Source organism: Lampetra planeri, chromosome 52, assembly GCF_965212315.1.
Source record: "Lampetra planeri chromosome 52, kcLamPlan1.2.h2, whole genome shotgun sequence".
NCBI classification, from domain to species: domain Eukaryota; kingdom Metazoa; phylum Chordata; class Hyperoartia; order Petromyzontiformes; family Petromyzontidae; genus Lampetra; species Lampetra planeri.
In genome coordinates, this window is record NC_136158.1 from 361,438 (window position 1) to 376,582 (window position 15,145).

Consider the following 15,145-nt stretch of genomic DNA (forward strand, 5'->3'; position numbering starts at 1 on the left):
CCACCCTCCTCACCCACTACCCCCCCCCACAACCACTTCTCCTCCCACCAGAATCTCCTCCCAGTGCCGTGCGGGGTGCAGGGTGCCGGGTGCCGTGCGGGGTGCCGTGCGGGGTGCCGTCATTCATCACGACAGGAGCCAGGCGCGACCATTTACGCGATCCATTTATTCCACGCGGTAGTAGTTGTCACTCAAATCGTAGCATCATCAGCATCATCATAATCTTCGACACCTCCCTGTCCACATTAAGACATTTACAAATAATATACAGCAGTTTCTATAAAACAGCCCGTGCATTGCAAAACGAGGAGACAAACCCAAGACGGGTGTATATAGAAGCCATCTCAGAATGGATTCATTTGCTTTTGCAACCAACTCCTCCTCCTCATTCCTGCCATTCCAAAATAACTCGGAGGGATTCACAATCGGTTCCCCTGGGGTGAGAACCAGGCGATTAGGTTCGAGTAACCAATTGCGTGGAAGCCTACGGTATGAAAACTCAGAGAGATCGTGATAAGTTATTTACACAAAGCTGTAGTTCACAAAAAGCCCTATTAAAAGTGTATTTTTTTTACAGTTTGTGAAACGTCGATTAAAATGGGAGCCTGTTTCCGTATTGCTTAAAATCCAGACTGCCGAAATATCACAGCTTCAGACGGGATTTTTTTCTTGAGTCTCAAATTTATTTAGGGCAGCGGTAAGGAACTTTACCCCTTACCGAGGGCCAAATAGGAATTTCAAACAGCTCTGATGGGCAACCACACATCGCCAAAGGCAAAGGTTCCGCCGTATAGCCTCAACAGACTTTAGGGGCAAGTGCTGTTAGCGAGTAGCGACACCTACGAAGGCTGGCACGGTGGCACACGAGGGGTGGGCGACAAGCACCACGCTCGGCCGTCTTCAGCTCCCCAGTGACGACACACTACACCAGGTAATCATTTGAGGCCGAGTCGACCTAGGGGAGGCCCACAACCGATTCAGATAACCGTCACTGACGTTGGTGGCCGTGAGCGGGAATCGAACTCGGGTCGCCAGGTTCGCAGCGCAGCGCGCTAACCGCTGCGCCACCGCTCCCCACCACGACCACCGCCACGCACCTCGGTTACTCGAAGAGGCCCTTCGCTGTGACAAAGGCGGCCGAGTATGGCGCTAAAGTGTTGAAAGACGGTTACAACTCAACACGGAGGTTTCTGTAGCCAAAACGAGGACCCAGATTAGATTTTTGGATGAGGCCACGGTGGTGGTGGTGGTGGGTCATGCCACATTTCCTGTGAATGGCCCTCTCCACCACCCGACGAGACTGGGCGATGTTGAGACGCGCCAATGTGTCGATCACATTCTCGCGCTAACCTGGCTGCAAGGCTTCTTCATTAACGAACTTGAACGCCGAGGTGAGTGGAACGTCGCGTGGTGATGTTGGAATTCAGCGGAAAGTGTTTGACAGCGAGGTGCTAAACAGGTCACTCACCAACCTAAAAATATCTTGTATGCAAAGCTCCGCTGCACATTTCTACGATATGCATAGAAAGGATTATCGTCTTAATAGTCTGTTACATTATTATATTCACGTCATCAGTATAACTTCCAGCCGGCAAGTTTATTCTAAATAATTTATAGTAATGCTATATACATATATAAAGCCAATATATATATTTCTTAAATTTAATTTTACATTTCTGAATGTTCATGATGGCCGTGTCAGAGACGCCGATCCGGCACCACTGAGAAACTGTTTGAATCCGAATCCCCGCTCGCACACTCGAGCAAAGCCAGAATGAGGCCTTTTGCCAGTGGCTTTTGGCTGGCCATCGAACAAAGACGGTCAACCGCATCGCGCGCTCTCAAATGCGCATCTGCGGCCATCTGGAACGCTCTCCCTTCCGATGTTAGGAAGCCACTGGGGCTACGCACTTTTAAATCTAAATTGAAAGCTAATTTCTTTAGAACTACGTTTTGCGTTTATTATGTTGTCCTTGCCCCGCACCTCCAATTAGCATGGTTGGCTACGTACGATGCGAAAGTTTACCGTACACACATTACGGTACAGGTTGTTTTTCCACCGGCTATTTGCCGATCCGAGCCAGAACCAAACCGTGAAAGGCTTCCCTCGCATGCCACCTGAGTTTGGCTCAGGGCCACGTGGGGCTACGCGAGCAGCACGGGTCGCCTCCCGCAGTGGAAAACCACCTGGTGCCACCTGGGCCACGTCAGGCTGGCTGGGCACGGCTCGGCTTGGTGGTGGAAAATAGGAAGTAGAAGTGGGCAAGCGAAACGTCCTCTTCCGCTTTGACCAATTTGGAACTTGTTCATTCGTGGCTCCTGGATGTTCAGGATTGCGAGCAGCGGCGATGATGAACACCGCGGAACCTCTTGGGACATCCGAATGAGCGCGCGAGAGGCTCCGGCCTTTGCCAGTGGGGCCACAAGAGCAGCCGCCTTTGTTGACGTCAGCGAGACTGTCGGCAGCCCACGGCAGCCTCACCGCAAGAGCGACGCGAGGCAGATCGGGGCGCTGCGGCTCTCAGCAAACATTTTCAAAGATGCACATAACAAGAACTGGGACAATTGAGCTGATGAATTAATCGAAAGGCAGTCACCGTTTCCTTTTCGTTGTGGTCGATAACTGGGCCCCTCCCCCACCCCTTTAAAAATAGCGGCCACTTTCCGTGACGCAGCTGTTCGTGCCGATCGACGTCGCCGAGCCTCGCCCATCCATCACCTCCCGTCCAGCGGCACATGTTGGAAACTTGCTCCCCCCCCCACCCCACCCCGTTGTTTCAACGGTCGCGCCAGGAGATCAAACTGGTGGCCTGTAGATTTCAAATCCAGTGCGCTATCCATTACACCGCCACTGTAGCATCCTTAAGCATATATATACACACGCACGCACGCACACACGCACACACGCACACACGCACACACGCACACACGCACACACGCACACACGCACACACGCACACACGCACACACGCACGCGCAAGATGAGCAGGACCGCACCCCTGTACTTGTGTGCAATGGCACTGCCATTCTCCAACACCGCTCGGCAGGGGCAGTTTCTGCGCTGCGTGAACTCCGGGCATCACCCCGACACAAACCTTTCCCTCGCTCTTGTTGTATTTAGCGCAAATCCACCTCCTATTTACACCGACAGTTTACACCTCCAGCCGCGAATTCCGTTTACCTGCTTTGCATATAACAGTCGCAACGCAAACGGGAAGGGCGTTTATTGTTATTATTTTTTTAAAGTGCCAACAACAACCCTGCCTCCGTCTTGCATATGGTATCGTTACGCCGGACCACTCACAAACGCGACAAGAGATGGAGGGTGGGGGGCGGGGACATCCGCAGTCTTTGCGCTAAAAGTTCTCTCTCCGCGTGTCCCCCGTCTCTCTTCTGTGGCACTGCAAGGCCCCGTGCCCTCGCCGCCACTCGGAGGTCTCCACCGACGCAAGAGCCCCGAGGGCTCGGCACGGTCTCACCGGCCACGGGCGACGGTGCCGCGCTGCTGGCGGCGAGAGCGAATTTGGCGAACGGGGTGTTCGCAAGTCCCCGCGTAACTTATTTTTTTGCATCCGTTGTCAGGCGCGCCACGCGCGCGCGTACACGTGTGCGCGCGCGGAAGCACGCGAGCCCTGCAGACGCCCGGCATTAGCCGCAATAAAAGCAAATCGGAACGAGATCGGCAGCCGCGCGGGTTCCTAACGGGCCGCACGCGTCCCTCGCGACCGCGTCTCAGCCGCCTCGTGGGGGGGGGGGGGGGGCCCCGCCCATTTGCCCCGCGTAGCGATTCCCGACGGGTCTTTAACACGGCAGGATCGCCGACGATAATGAATGATAATAATAAATACGGCCCAGTTCGGTTGCGGAGGCCGAAACTCGTACAAAAAAAATGGGGGGGGGGGGGGGGGGGGAGGGCCGACCGTGAATTCTTTACAGAGCGGTGCGGGCGAGAAGTTCCTGCCGAGGGGGGGATTCCGATGGACGTGGTGCGGGGGAAGGAGGGGGGTTCTCGGTGGCGTTGTCCTCCGGCAGCCGCTGCCGTGTCGTCGAGGTGCCGAGCGCGCTCGCGGGCGTGGAGTTTGCGGCGCGGTCCGGAGAAGAATGAACTACGCGGCAACCGCGCCCAAGAATAACCGCTGCCGTCAAAAACTCTGCCGCCGCCATTCTGTAACGTAGAGGCTGACACCAGCGGTCCCTTTTTCCCCATTTATAATAGCAACAGAGTCGCTCTGCACCGTGTGGCGGGAAGCCAGGTGAGCTCGCACAGACGGGTTCACAATCCCACTTGCTGTACGGCCATCGACGTGGCCAACCCTCACAACCCACGTGGGTTTGGGATGCACCGCGTGCCCTGCCGGCGACTGCGCTCGGTCCACAGGCGTGCGCTGCCGTGCTCCGCTCGATTACGCTCGACTCTCGATTTTCCCCCAAGGCCTGGAAGGGAGGGGAAGGTGGCCTGGATAAAGAACACGGCTGACGGATTCGCTGTTTGGCTACGCAGAGTGCAGGGGGTGTTTACTTAGCAAAGTTTCGGGTTTACTTGCCTGCGCGTGTGCGCTCACGAGGGCGCCAAGAGTGAAGTTTGCCGCCCCCCCCCCTCCACCCCTCCCCACTCACAATGAAGCCGGGGCGTGTGCGTCAAGATTGCTAGTCACTTTTTGGCAAGGCGGGTTAAATCCGCAGCCCACAGTAATCCACTCACGGATTATCGGGAATCAACCGGCGCTCCTGTTTTCCCAAGCCAACCGCGAGGGGGGGGTGAGAGCCGGAGGGTGAGCAGGCGTGCAAGGGCGTGCCCCTTCACGGAGCGAGATCTACGACGAGGTAAGGGTGCAGCCTGCAATTTTCTTTCTCGCGCTACTGCTGGCAGGGATGGCATCGTCCTACACCGGAGGGAGCCCCAGACACGCGAGGAGAGGTCTGTGTACTCACACTTTACCCCACCACAACGGCCGCCCGTCGACTAACCGTGGTGAACCGATCTTTGCTTCTGGGTGGCGTTAACTGCCACGCCGGGAGATGGAATGGAATTTGGTGACCTGTGGATCGCAAGTCCAGCGCGCGAACCCTTACACCATCGTGACAGCATCGCGAGAGATCTAGGAGTCCATCGGAACGATAAAATTATAATCGGCGTCCCCTGCTGACAGACCGTCAATGGTGCCACAGAGGCCACTCTTGCGAATGAGCGCCGTCACTCAAGGCGCCTCTCCTCTCACCTGGTCAAACAAAACAAAGGTGGAGACTTGAAACGGACACGGAGTCGTCAACCCCCCCTCCACGTTGGCCGCGGCTCTGTCTTCTCCACGACGTCCGGCCGCGAGCACCACCACCATCACCGACGACGACTCACACCTTGGTCCCATAGCCCTGCTGGTATGACGACGGTGCGTGGGCCCGGCCGCCATACCAGTGCTGCTGCTGCTGCTGCTGATGTCGCTGATGATGATGCTGCTGCTGCTGATGCTGCCGCGCCTCCATCTCGGAGAGCAGCGCGCGGCGGTAGTCCTCGTAGGAGCGCACCACCTGCTCCAGCTCCTTCATGTAGAGCAGCATGAGCATGCTCTGGTACGTGTCCAGCTCCGACACCTGGAAGAGCTCCCACTTGAGCTTGTGGTCGTACCTGCGCGCGTGGCGGAGCGGGAAGGGTTAGGGGAGGTTGAGGTGGCGGTGGAGACCATTGGTAGTGGTCGTGACGGCGTCGGCGGTGCCGGCAGAGAAGGTGCTTGTGGTGGCAAACATGGTGGTGGTCGTGATGGTGGTGGTTGGTTGTGATGGTGGTGCGGGTGGTGGTGGTGATAATGGTACAGGTCGTGAAGGTGGTCGTCACCATGCGAGCAAGCGCGCGAGTGAGCGATATGGCGAGAAATACTTCATACGCGGGGGCGAGCGCCCAAACGGACGTGCGCCGCGCGAGCCGGTTTCTTTCTTGTCGCGAGCGAGCTCTTACTCGTGCGGGGCGTGCGCGTACACCAGCAGCCACTCGGGGATCTCGGCGCTGTGGTAGGGGTTGGCCGGCACCAGCACCGGCTGGCTCCGCACCGGCGGCTGGGCGTTGTAGAGCATCGGGGGCAACGCGCGCATGGGCGGAGGCTGGTCGTAGCGCAGGATGCTGCGGAGCAACGACGGAGCACGACAGCGGTGGTTATGCGAATGTCGCAAACCAAAGTTGCGTTCTCCCTTGCCACTTTGTTGTTGCTGACCAATTATTATTACGATGATGATTTCGCTCGTTCACCTCGGAAAGCCTCACACTCATGACCAATTTTCAGGAGGGTCCTGCCAAGTTTTCACAGTAGGGGGCGATGCTCCTGCTGTGTGTGATCCCAACTGAGTAATTTGTCGGTGATACTTCAGCAGTATGATGTTTGCTCAATTCCTGTCACATTGTGCGAGTATGTGTGTGTGTTTTTGTACATATGGGAAGAAACTGGAGAAACCCGGAGCGAGCCCATGCAGAACAGGGAGAGAACAAACAAATTCCACTGCACTCACTCTCTCACACACTCACACACTCTCACACTCACTCATTCACACACTCACACTCTCACAAACACACACACACTCATTCACACACACACTCTCACACACGCGCACACTCACACACTCTCATACTCACACTCTCATACACGCGCACACTCACACACTCTCACACTCACACTCTCACTCATTCACACACACTCACACACACTCACTCTCACACACACTCACTCATTCACACTCCGTCGAACCGGGGGAGAACAAACTCCACGCGGTTTGAACCCAAGTCCTTGTTGCGGCGAGGCACGATGCGTTATCAACCCGGCGGGCTGGGAAACGCAGCGGCTCCCGCAGCGGGGGGGGGGGGGGCCGGTAGCTCTCGACAGCCCTCTGCCCAACGGCAAGACCTTGGCTCAAACCAGGGTGGTTAATTTACTTGTGTGTTAGCATCGCCGATGGATCGTAAGCAAACAGAAAAAGATTGCAAAACGATTGCGGCTTGCCGCACAGACCGAAGGAATGGCTAACAGTGAAAATAAAGTGCAGCCCTTGGTGACGTCACCGCCACTTAGTGGCGAATGGCAGTTGTTGTTGTCTGTGTTAACAGTCATAACAACAACGCCACCAACAACATACACAAACCCCACTAACAAACACCACCACCTCAACCGTACCAACAAATCCACTGATGACCACCACCATAGCTGTTCCAACACCACCACCACCACAACCAACACCACCACAACCAACACTACCACCACAACCAACACCACCACCACCACAGCTTGACAGGTATGCAAAGATCCCCCATATAGCCTTAACAGACTTTTGGGGCAAGTGCTGTTAGCGAGCACCTATGAAGGCCGCCTTGTTCTCACCAGTTTCGATGTTTTTACGCACCACACCAGGAACTCATTTGAGGCTCAGTCGACCTAGGGGTGGCCCAGGACCGGTTCAATAATCGTCACTGATCTTGGCCGTGAGCGGGAATCGAACTCGGGTCGCCAGGTTCGTAGCGCTAACCGCTGCACTGCCGCCCCCCCACACAAGTGAACACACACGCGCACACACTCGTTTTACGTCGGAGCGGACCTAGGTGCGCAAGGGTGGCGGTACTGCGCCTTGCGGTTGACGTGGTCCACGTAGTAGAGGCCGAACTCGGGCGACTCGACGCGCTCCCAGCCCGGGGGCAGCCCCTCCCTCTCCAGCGGGTGGCTCCAGTGAGTGGTGTTCGTGTTGTGGTCGATGTAGTACCTTGTGAGGGAGCGCAGCAAACACAAGCCTGTCAACCCAGTACCCGACCGAGTAACAGGCCAATTCAGACCCTGTTGGTCACCCCGTACCCCTTATACATCTCAACGGTCGCCCAACAAAGTCCCATCTCAAGGGAGAAACACAAACAAATAGGCATTTTTTTCCCCGTATTGAAACGGCTGTGCGCCCTATGGACCTGACAATTACATTTCCCTGTACAAGAATACAGGGTAGACCGTATGGGTTGATAGCACCACGGCAGTTTACCCTTTCCCTGTTCTGATGACGGAAGTAGAAGGCCACGAGGGAGGTTTCGCGTGGCACAGTTTGGCACCAGCAATCACAGAGTGTGGTCGTGTCGCGACAGTTCTCTGCGGTGAGTAACAACGTCTTTAAAAACAACGGCGCAACTACGCCTCTCTAAATAAAATGAACGCTGAGCCAGCTCGCGCGTTCCTAGATCTAGCGGTGAACAGGACCCCCACCACCCTGCTGACGTCTCGGAAGGGAGAAGGGTTGAACAGGCGTGGACGCGGCGACCAATTCAAAACAACCTCCACGGCACGAACTGCAGCGTCCTCACCTGCGCCCGCGGATCGTCCAGTCCACCGTCCAGCCCGGCGGCAGCGGGAGATCGTCGGGACCTGGCGGACCGGCCGAGCCAGGCGGTGGCAGCTGCTGCTGCTGCTGCTGCTGCGAAGCAGAGGCCGACGCGAGGCTTCTCACCGACTGGGCGCTCACGACCGAGCGGGGCTGCCCTGTGAGAGAGGAGGACGTCAATAAACAGGGCAGTCCATCAGCCCACCAGCCCACCAGCCCGCCGTATTTAATAACTTATTTACGTATTTACTTAAGGTAATTAATCAAAAAAGTATCCCTCGTCGCGAATAACGAGGGAATGCTGCACGGCACTTCCGTCACGGGGCCGTAGGGTGCCGGCGTACCTTGCTGCGGCCTGCGTTGCGGGGCACCGGGCCCCCACCGCGCCTGCACGCCGTACGGGTCGCCCGGCGGCCCCACGGCACCGGCGGAGGCGCCGTACTGCTCCGCCGGCTGGTAGGCCTCGCTGTAGGCCCCGGCGCCGCCGCCGCCGCGGTAGTCGTCCTGGTAGGGGTCGGGCGGCACGCGCCGGTGCGTCTGCGGCGCCGGCTGCTTCTGCGGGCCCTCGTCGGCGTAGTAGGGGTCGGCGGGGTAGAGGTAGTGGGCACCGTCGGCGCCGTTCTCTCCCTGCTGGTCGGCGGCGACGTAGTCTGAATCGCACGCGGAGCACGGGGTCACGGGGTCACAGGGTCACGGGGGCCGCCACTCAAACGGTCGTCTGTGGTGTGGGGTGATTGGCCGGGTGACCAAGGTTGCCGCGGTGGCTCGGAGATGTTAACTACCTCGCCTGGTATACAGCAGGTCGTGGGGTTGAACCCGACCCGGACGCCTGCTGCTGTATATTTGGAGGTTGCGCGTCAATCTCTCTCTTCGTGATCTCGTGGATTTTCTCCAGATCCTCTGGTTTTTCCCTCCACATTTAGAATCCACATCACGCGTTTAGAGTGTTTGGTTGCTATACATTTCCACGTGATAAGCCAGGTCACTTCTAAAAAAGAGCTACATAGCTCAGTGGGCTTTACCTGGTAAAATAACAAAAAAAGTTTAGTTTAGGCTCCGAGGTCAGAGCTGTGAGCGGGCACCTTTAAGATCCTGGGTTCTGAACCCAGGTTTCAACCACCTGTACGTATGCGCTGTATGTTGAACTTCTTTCGCACCATACGCAGCCAACCGTGACAGTTGCAGGTGCGGGAAATAATGATTTTGTCATTCTCGGATAAGCCTCGAGCGTCTTGATGTGATGCGGAGGCTTTCACGACCAAATATTATGATCCAAAATTAGTTAATTTTGGGTTAGATCGTCATCGCGTAATGTATAATTCCGGTTTGTCTTGACTATAACCTCCGCCACCCCAACAGAGCCAATCACATTACGTTGACACGTCGTAGGCAAATGTGCCCTGATCAACTGTTTCTTCAGCAAAATCGTTGGTAAGTGAGCAGAATGTAAATATTTTTGCTCGAAGTTTCGCTGGAGACGACACCCAGCGTCATCAGACGGTGAAGCTTACGTCGGGCGAACACGCTCACGTCCCCGCCTCCGAGACGATGGAAAGACTTTGTGACACCACCGACCTGCCTCCTCCTCATGTCGCTGCTTACAGGCTATCCACAACGTATCCGTTACGATCGATTCAAGAAGATTTCTAACGATCGCCATGAAGCTTGGCGCCGCGCGCAAAACACCGAGTTATTTTTCAATCAATGAAATGTGAGCGTGCGTTTTATTGTTTTTCCCTCTGGCATCGGGGGTCACAATGAGAGAGATCATTTACATTTAGAGTACGGCTCTTTTGTCGATCCTCCGCTGGTTGAGGGCTTATTCAATGCCGTGCAGGTCACGGGAGCTGTATGACCGTACTTCACCACGCTGCCCAGTGCTGATTGTACACGGGGAAGCGACGTTGTGGCGCGGTTAATCAATGGATATTGGCAGCGCTGCCCGATGCCACGCACGAATCGGCCATCGTGTGCCGTCGTGACCATCCAAACTTGAAAAGTTACCCACAAATTACTCAATCGGGATCACACAACAGCAGCAGCATCGCAACGTGCTACGAAAACTTGGCAGGAGACCTCCTGAAAGGAATCTTGACACTCAGCGAGGCTTTGCTGGGTAAACAAGCGTAATCGCAACAACAACAGCAGCAACAACATAGCTCCACTGCAGCCTCGCACCGCCTGCTTTTTTACGCACAACGGTCGCTCGCTAAAATCCGAGCGCCATGCAGGCCGGAACCTGCTTGGCTTCCGGCTCAGACAAGGCCGGGCAAATCCCAGACGAACCCGTCATGGGCTTGTATCAGAAACTCTCTCACGATCACGCGCACCCACTCACGCCGTACAATCCTCTCTCGCTCCGCCCCCCCCCCCTCGCGAACTCACGCCTGCGCTCTCCTCACCGTATTCCCGCGGCGCCACCGCCGCCGCTCCATAGCTGTAGGCGCTGTGGGGGGGCGTCCGCCGGTGCTCCCGCCAGCCGCTCTCCGCGGCTTGGCCCCCCCTCAGGAAGCTGGTGTTCCGCGAGACGCCGGCACCACCGCCGCCGCCCGCGGACGACGAGACGACGGCATTGCCGGCGCCGTCCTGGGCGCCGTAACCGGACGGTGCCGCGCCCGCCTCGGCACGCCGCGGGATGGTGGGGCCGTGCCGGATGAACGAGGGCATGAGGTCTGCGGGGGAGGGGGGGTAGACGGGGGGGGGGGCGGCACAAGCGAGAGAGACGCGCGCATTGGAAGCGCCGCAGCGGAGGAAGGAAAACCTTCGGCCTGAATTTTGCGCGGCAGGGCGGCTGGCGGCAGCGGAGACGCTCGTGCCTCACGGCAAGAAGCGCCTGGGTTGGATCCCTGACACGGGCGCCTTGCCGTGTGGAAGCAGTACGTTCTCCCCCAGTCCTGCGTGAGTTTCATCCGGGTTCTCTGGTTTCTTCCCATAAATAAAAAAAACCCACACAATGACACCGGCTCATCGCGTGGCTGCTGCCTTCCCACCCCGTCTGCGGTTCTGCTAGAAAAAGAGCTTTATAGCTTATCGGATTCCTCCAGTATAAATATTCTGATTCTGGACCCTCCTCGTGCCTCTAAGGTCGTCCCTTCTCTCTCTCTTCGAGAGCGAGGGAAGCAGACGCCGGCTATTGCACTCGCACGGCAAACGCGAGCCGCTTCTCACGTGGTTTATCGGATGACGCCGTCTGGTAATGGCTGGTTGCCCACCAAAGGTCCCATTCGACCCCTCGGTAAAGTAAAAGTTCCCCCCATCCCACCCCGGCTCAGAGCACCATCGTCATAGAGATGTGGGGCTGCTTGGTCAAGTAACTGGAGACCGTCATCCAGCAGCGGATTGACAAGAGGTCTGTGCGTGTGCGTGGAAACAGCTTACAAGTGCACCGTTGCACGGGCTTGTAGACGAGCAAGGGTTTGGCTGATCTTGTTGGGTTTGTGAACCCATCTGTGCGGACCTTTGAATCTCGTGAGTTCGATCCGGACCCTGACGCCTGCTGTATATTTGGAGTCTGCGTGTCTCTCTCCCGCCATGGTCGCGTGGAATATTCTCCGGGTCGTCCGGTTTTCCCCTCCGCATTTAGAATCAACATCATGCGTTTAGAGTATTCGGACGCTATAAATTTCCACATTTGTCATAACTAGGTCGCTTCCAAAAAAAAATCTATATAAAGCTCAGTGGGCCTTAGCTGGTCAAAAAAAAAAAATCATGAAGGGTTATTGCCACCTCCTCACGGTTGCTGCCACATGGAAGCAAAACACACACATTGGCCGAATATCTGAGTGTGGGACTTTCTGAAAATGTCCCTAGACTTTGGGGAGGCGTTCCTGTACAAATAAAATGACACGTTTATTGTAGACGTTAACTGGGTCACATACCATGTATCATGGAAAACACAAGAAGCACAAGGCAACATACACAATGCCAAGACACACACAGGGTACAAACAGGAACACAACACGCGAAAACACAGTACGCAACGTAAATACACAACAAAACACGCAATCGACAACACAAGGCAGACCGTGTACATGTGCTGATGAACGCAAACGGCGAACAGCCACAAGCACCACTCGCACGACATACACAAACAAACACAAACAAACACAAAACCAACACCACACGCAAGCACGGTCGACAGAAGCACAGGGTCAACAGAACAGCGAAACACATCATACAAGAAGGGGAACCGCTACCCCTAAGGTAATTGATGCGCAACACTTCACAAACACACACACATACACAACCATAACACACACCACACAAACACACACAACCATAACACACACCACACAAACACACATACACAACCATAACACACACCACACAAACACACATACACAACCATAACACACACCACACACACACACAACCAACACAACCATAACACACACCACACCAACAACACACACACAGGTACGCACGCACACACACCTGCACAAAGACAAAGATCCCCCGTATAGCCTTCACATACTGTGGGGGCAAGTGCTGTTAGCGAGTACCTATGATGGCCGGTGTTCGTAGCGCCACCGCTCCCCACAACATTGAGCAGACACAACACACAATACAACACACAACACACCACACAATACACAACGCACAATACACAACACACCGATTTGAACACGCAACAAACACAATCCTAAGGCTGCGCATTTCCCTTTTCAAGTTCCCTGACACGACACACAGCAATAGCAACACAATACAAGTTAACACAGACACACAACACAAGTCAACACAGAGACACACAACAGAAGTTAACACAGACACACAACACAAGTTAACACATAGACGCACAATACCAACCCAAGTTAACAGACACATACAATACGCATATACCACAGGACACACACCGAGGACAGACATCAGACATGCACAGGATACACACACGAAACACACAGAAAAAACACACACGGGACACACAAACGATACATACACGCACGTCACACACACAAGGCAGATATACACAAGACACACATACCACGGGACACGCACAGAGAAACACACAGGACACACATACAGCTCACACACAAACCACAGGACACACACGAACCACAGACACACACACGTACCAGAGACACACACACGTACCACACACACACACACGAACCACAGACACACAATCGTACCACACACACATACGAACCACAGTACACACACATGCCATAGACACACACACCAGACACACACGGGATACACACGGGACACACACAGGACATACGTACCACAGACACACACATGTACCACAGACACACACACGGGACACACACACGAACCACAGAATACACACATACCACAGACACACGGGACAAACACAAGACACACATACCACACACACACATAAGAGACACACACACAAGACGCACATACCACACACATACACGGAAACACACAGAACGCACATACCACAGGACACACACAAACGGGACACACGCAAGACGCACATACCACAGATACCACAGACACACACATACACACGAGACACAGACACGGGGCACACACAAGACACACACAAGACGCACACACCACAGGACACACCACAGGACACACGAGACACACACAAGACGCACATACACACACACCACAGGAGACACCACACACACACCACACACCACAGGACACACACAAGACACACACACACGAGGCGCACACACCACGGGACTCACTCCTGAGGAAAGGCGCCGCCTCCCGCTTCAGGTATCGGCCCTGCACCTCGCTGGGTTTGCTCGCCTCGTGTCGACTCTTCTTGCGCGACAGCATCGCCTCTCTCGCGGCCTCCCTCCTCAGTCTCACAACAACAACCACCACCACCGCCTCCTCCCCCTCACGCACGCACAGGCGCGCGAGCTCCACCACCACCACCCTCCTCCTCACCACCACCACCGTCCTCACCACCACCGCGCTCCTCACCGCCCTCTTCCTCCTCCTCACGGGAGGCGCCGCGCGCCCGCGCCGCGCGGGGCTCGCTGCTGAGACGCGCACGGAGCAGGGGCCGCCATCGCGGCGGCCATCATCGTCGTCATCGCCGCCGTCGTCATCACCACGCCCCGCCCCCCCAACCCCCGCCCCCCCCAACCCCCGCCCCCCCCAACCCCCCCCTGTCCCCCCCAACCCCCCCCTGTCCCCCCCAACCCCCCCCTGTCCCCCCCAACCCCCCCCTGTCCCCCCCAACCCCCCCCTGTCCCCCCCAACCCCCCCCTGTCCCCCCAACCCCCCCTGTCCCCCCCAACCCCCCCCTGTCCCCCCCCTGTCCCCCCCAACCCCCCCCTGTCCCCCCCAACCCCCCCCTGTCCCCCCCAACCCCCCCCTGTCCCCCCCCTGTCCCCCCCAACCCCCCCCTGTCCCCCCCAACCCCCCCCTGTCCCCCCCAACCCCCCCTGTCCCCCCCAACCCCCCCCTGTCCCCCCCCTGTCCCCCCCAACCCCCCCCTGTCCCCCCCAACCCCCCCTGTCCCCCCCAACCCCCCCCTGTCCCCTCCAACCCCCCCCCTGTCCCCTCCAACCCCCCCCTGTCTCCCCAACATCCGCAGCCCCCGCCCCCTCCATAAGTTTTTAATGCCGGCGTCGTGACGTCAGCACGTTCCCGCCTCACCTCCTGACGTCATCACGCAACCACGAGTTCGTTCGGAATGGCGCGCGCGCGAAGTCGTCGGGTGACATCATCGCGCACGACGGTTTCCCCCCCACCCCGCCGACGTCGGCGCAAGTGGGTCAGCCGGCGAGGTGACGTCATCACGCACGAGTCGATGGCGTGCTGGTTACGTCATCACGCAAGTGCGCGTTCCCTAAACAGCGACACAATCAGCGCAGTT

At 56.7% G+C, this 15,145-nt stretch overlaps 1 protein-coding gene across 2 annotated transcripts; it reads right to left on the minus strand.

The window, feature by feature from the left end:
* Positions 1–146: 146 nt before the first annotated feature.
* On the minus strand, positions 147–14,363 carry SAV1 (salvador family WW domain containing protein 1). 2 transcript variants are annotated; one of them, XM_078616840.1, is made up of 8 exons: positions 14,001–14,363; positions 10,737–11,006; positions 8,679–8,984; positions 8,318–8,492; positions 7,573–7,734; positions 5,951–6,112; positions 5,411–5,623; positions 147–2,861 (listed from the first exon to the last, which is right to left on the minus strand). In XM_078616840.1, exons 1-8 carry the CDS (start codon positions 14,092–14,094, stop codon positions 2,834–2,836), a joined length of 1,410 nt encoding a protein of 469 aa, XP_078472966.1. In that variant the 5' UTR covers positions 14,095–14,363; the 3' UTR covers positions 147–2,833. The 2 variants fall into 2 exon arrangements, with proteins under 2 accessions (XP_078472966.1, XP_078472965.1); XM_078616839.1 differs by having other exon boundaries at positions 147–5,623.
* Between the last annotated feature and the right edge of the window lie 782 nt (positions 14,364–15,145).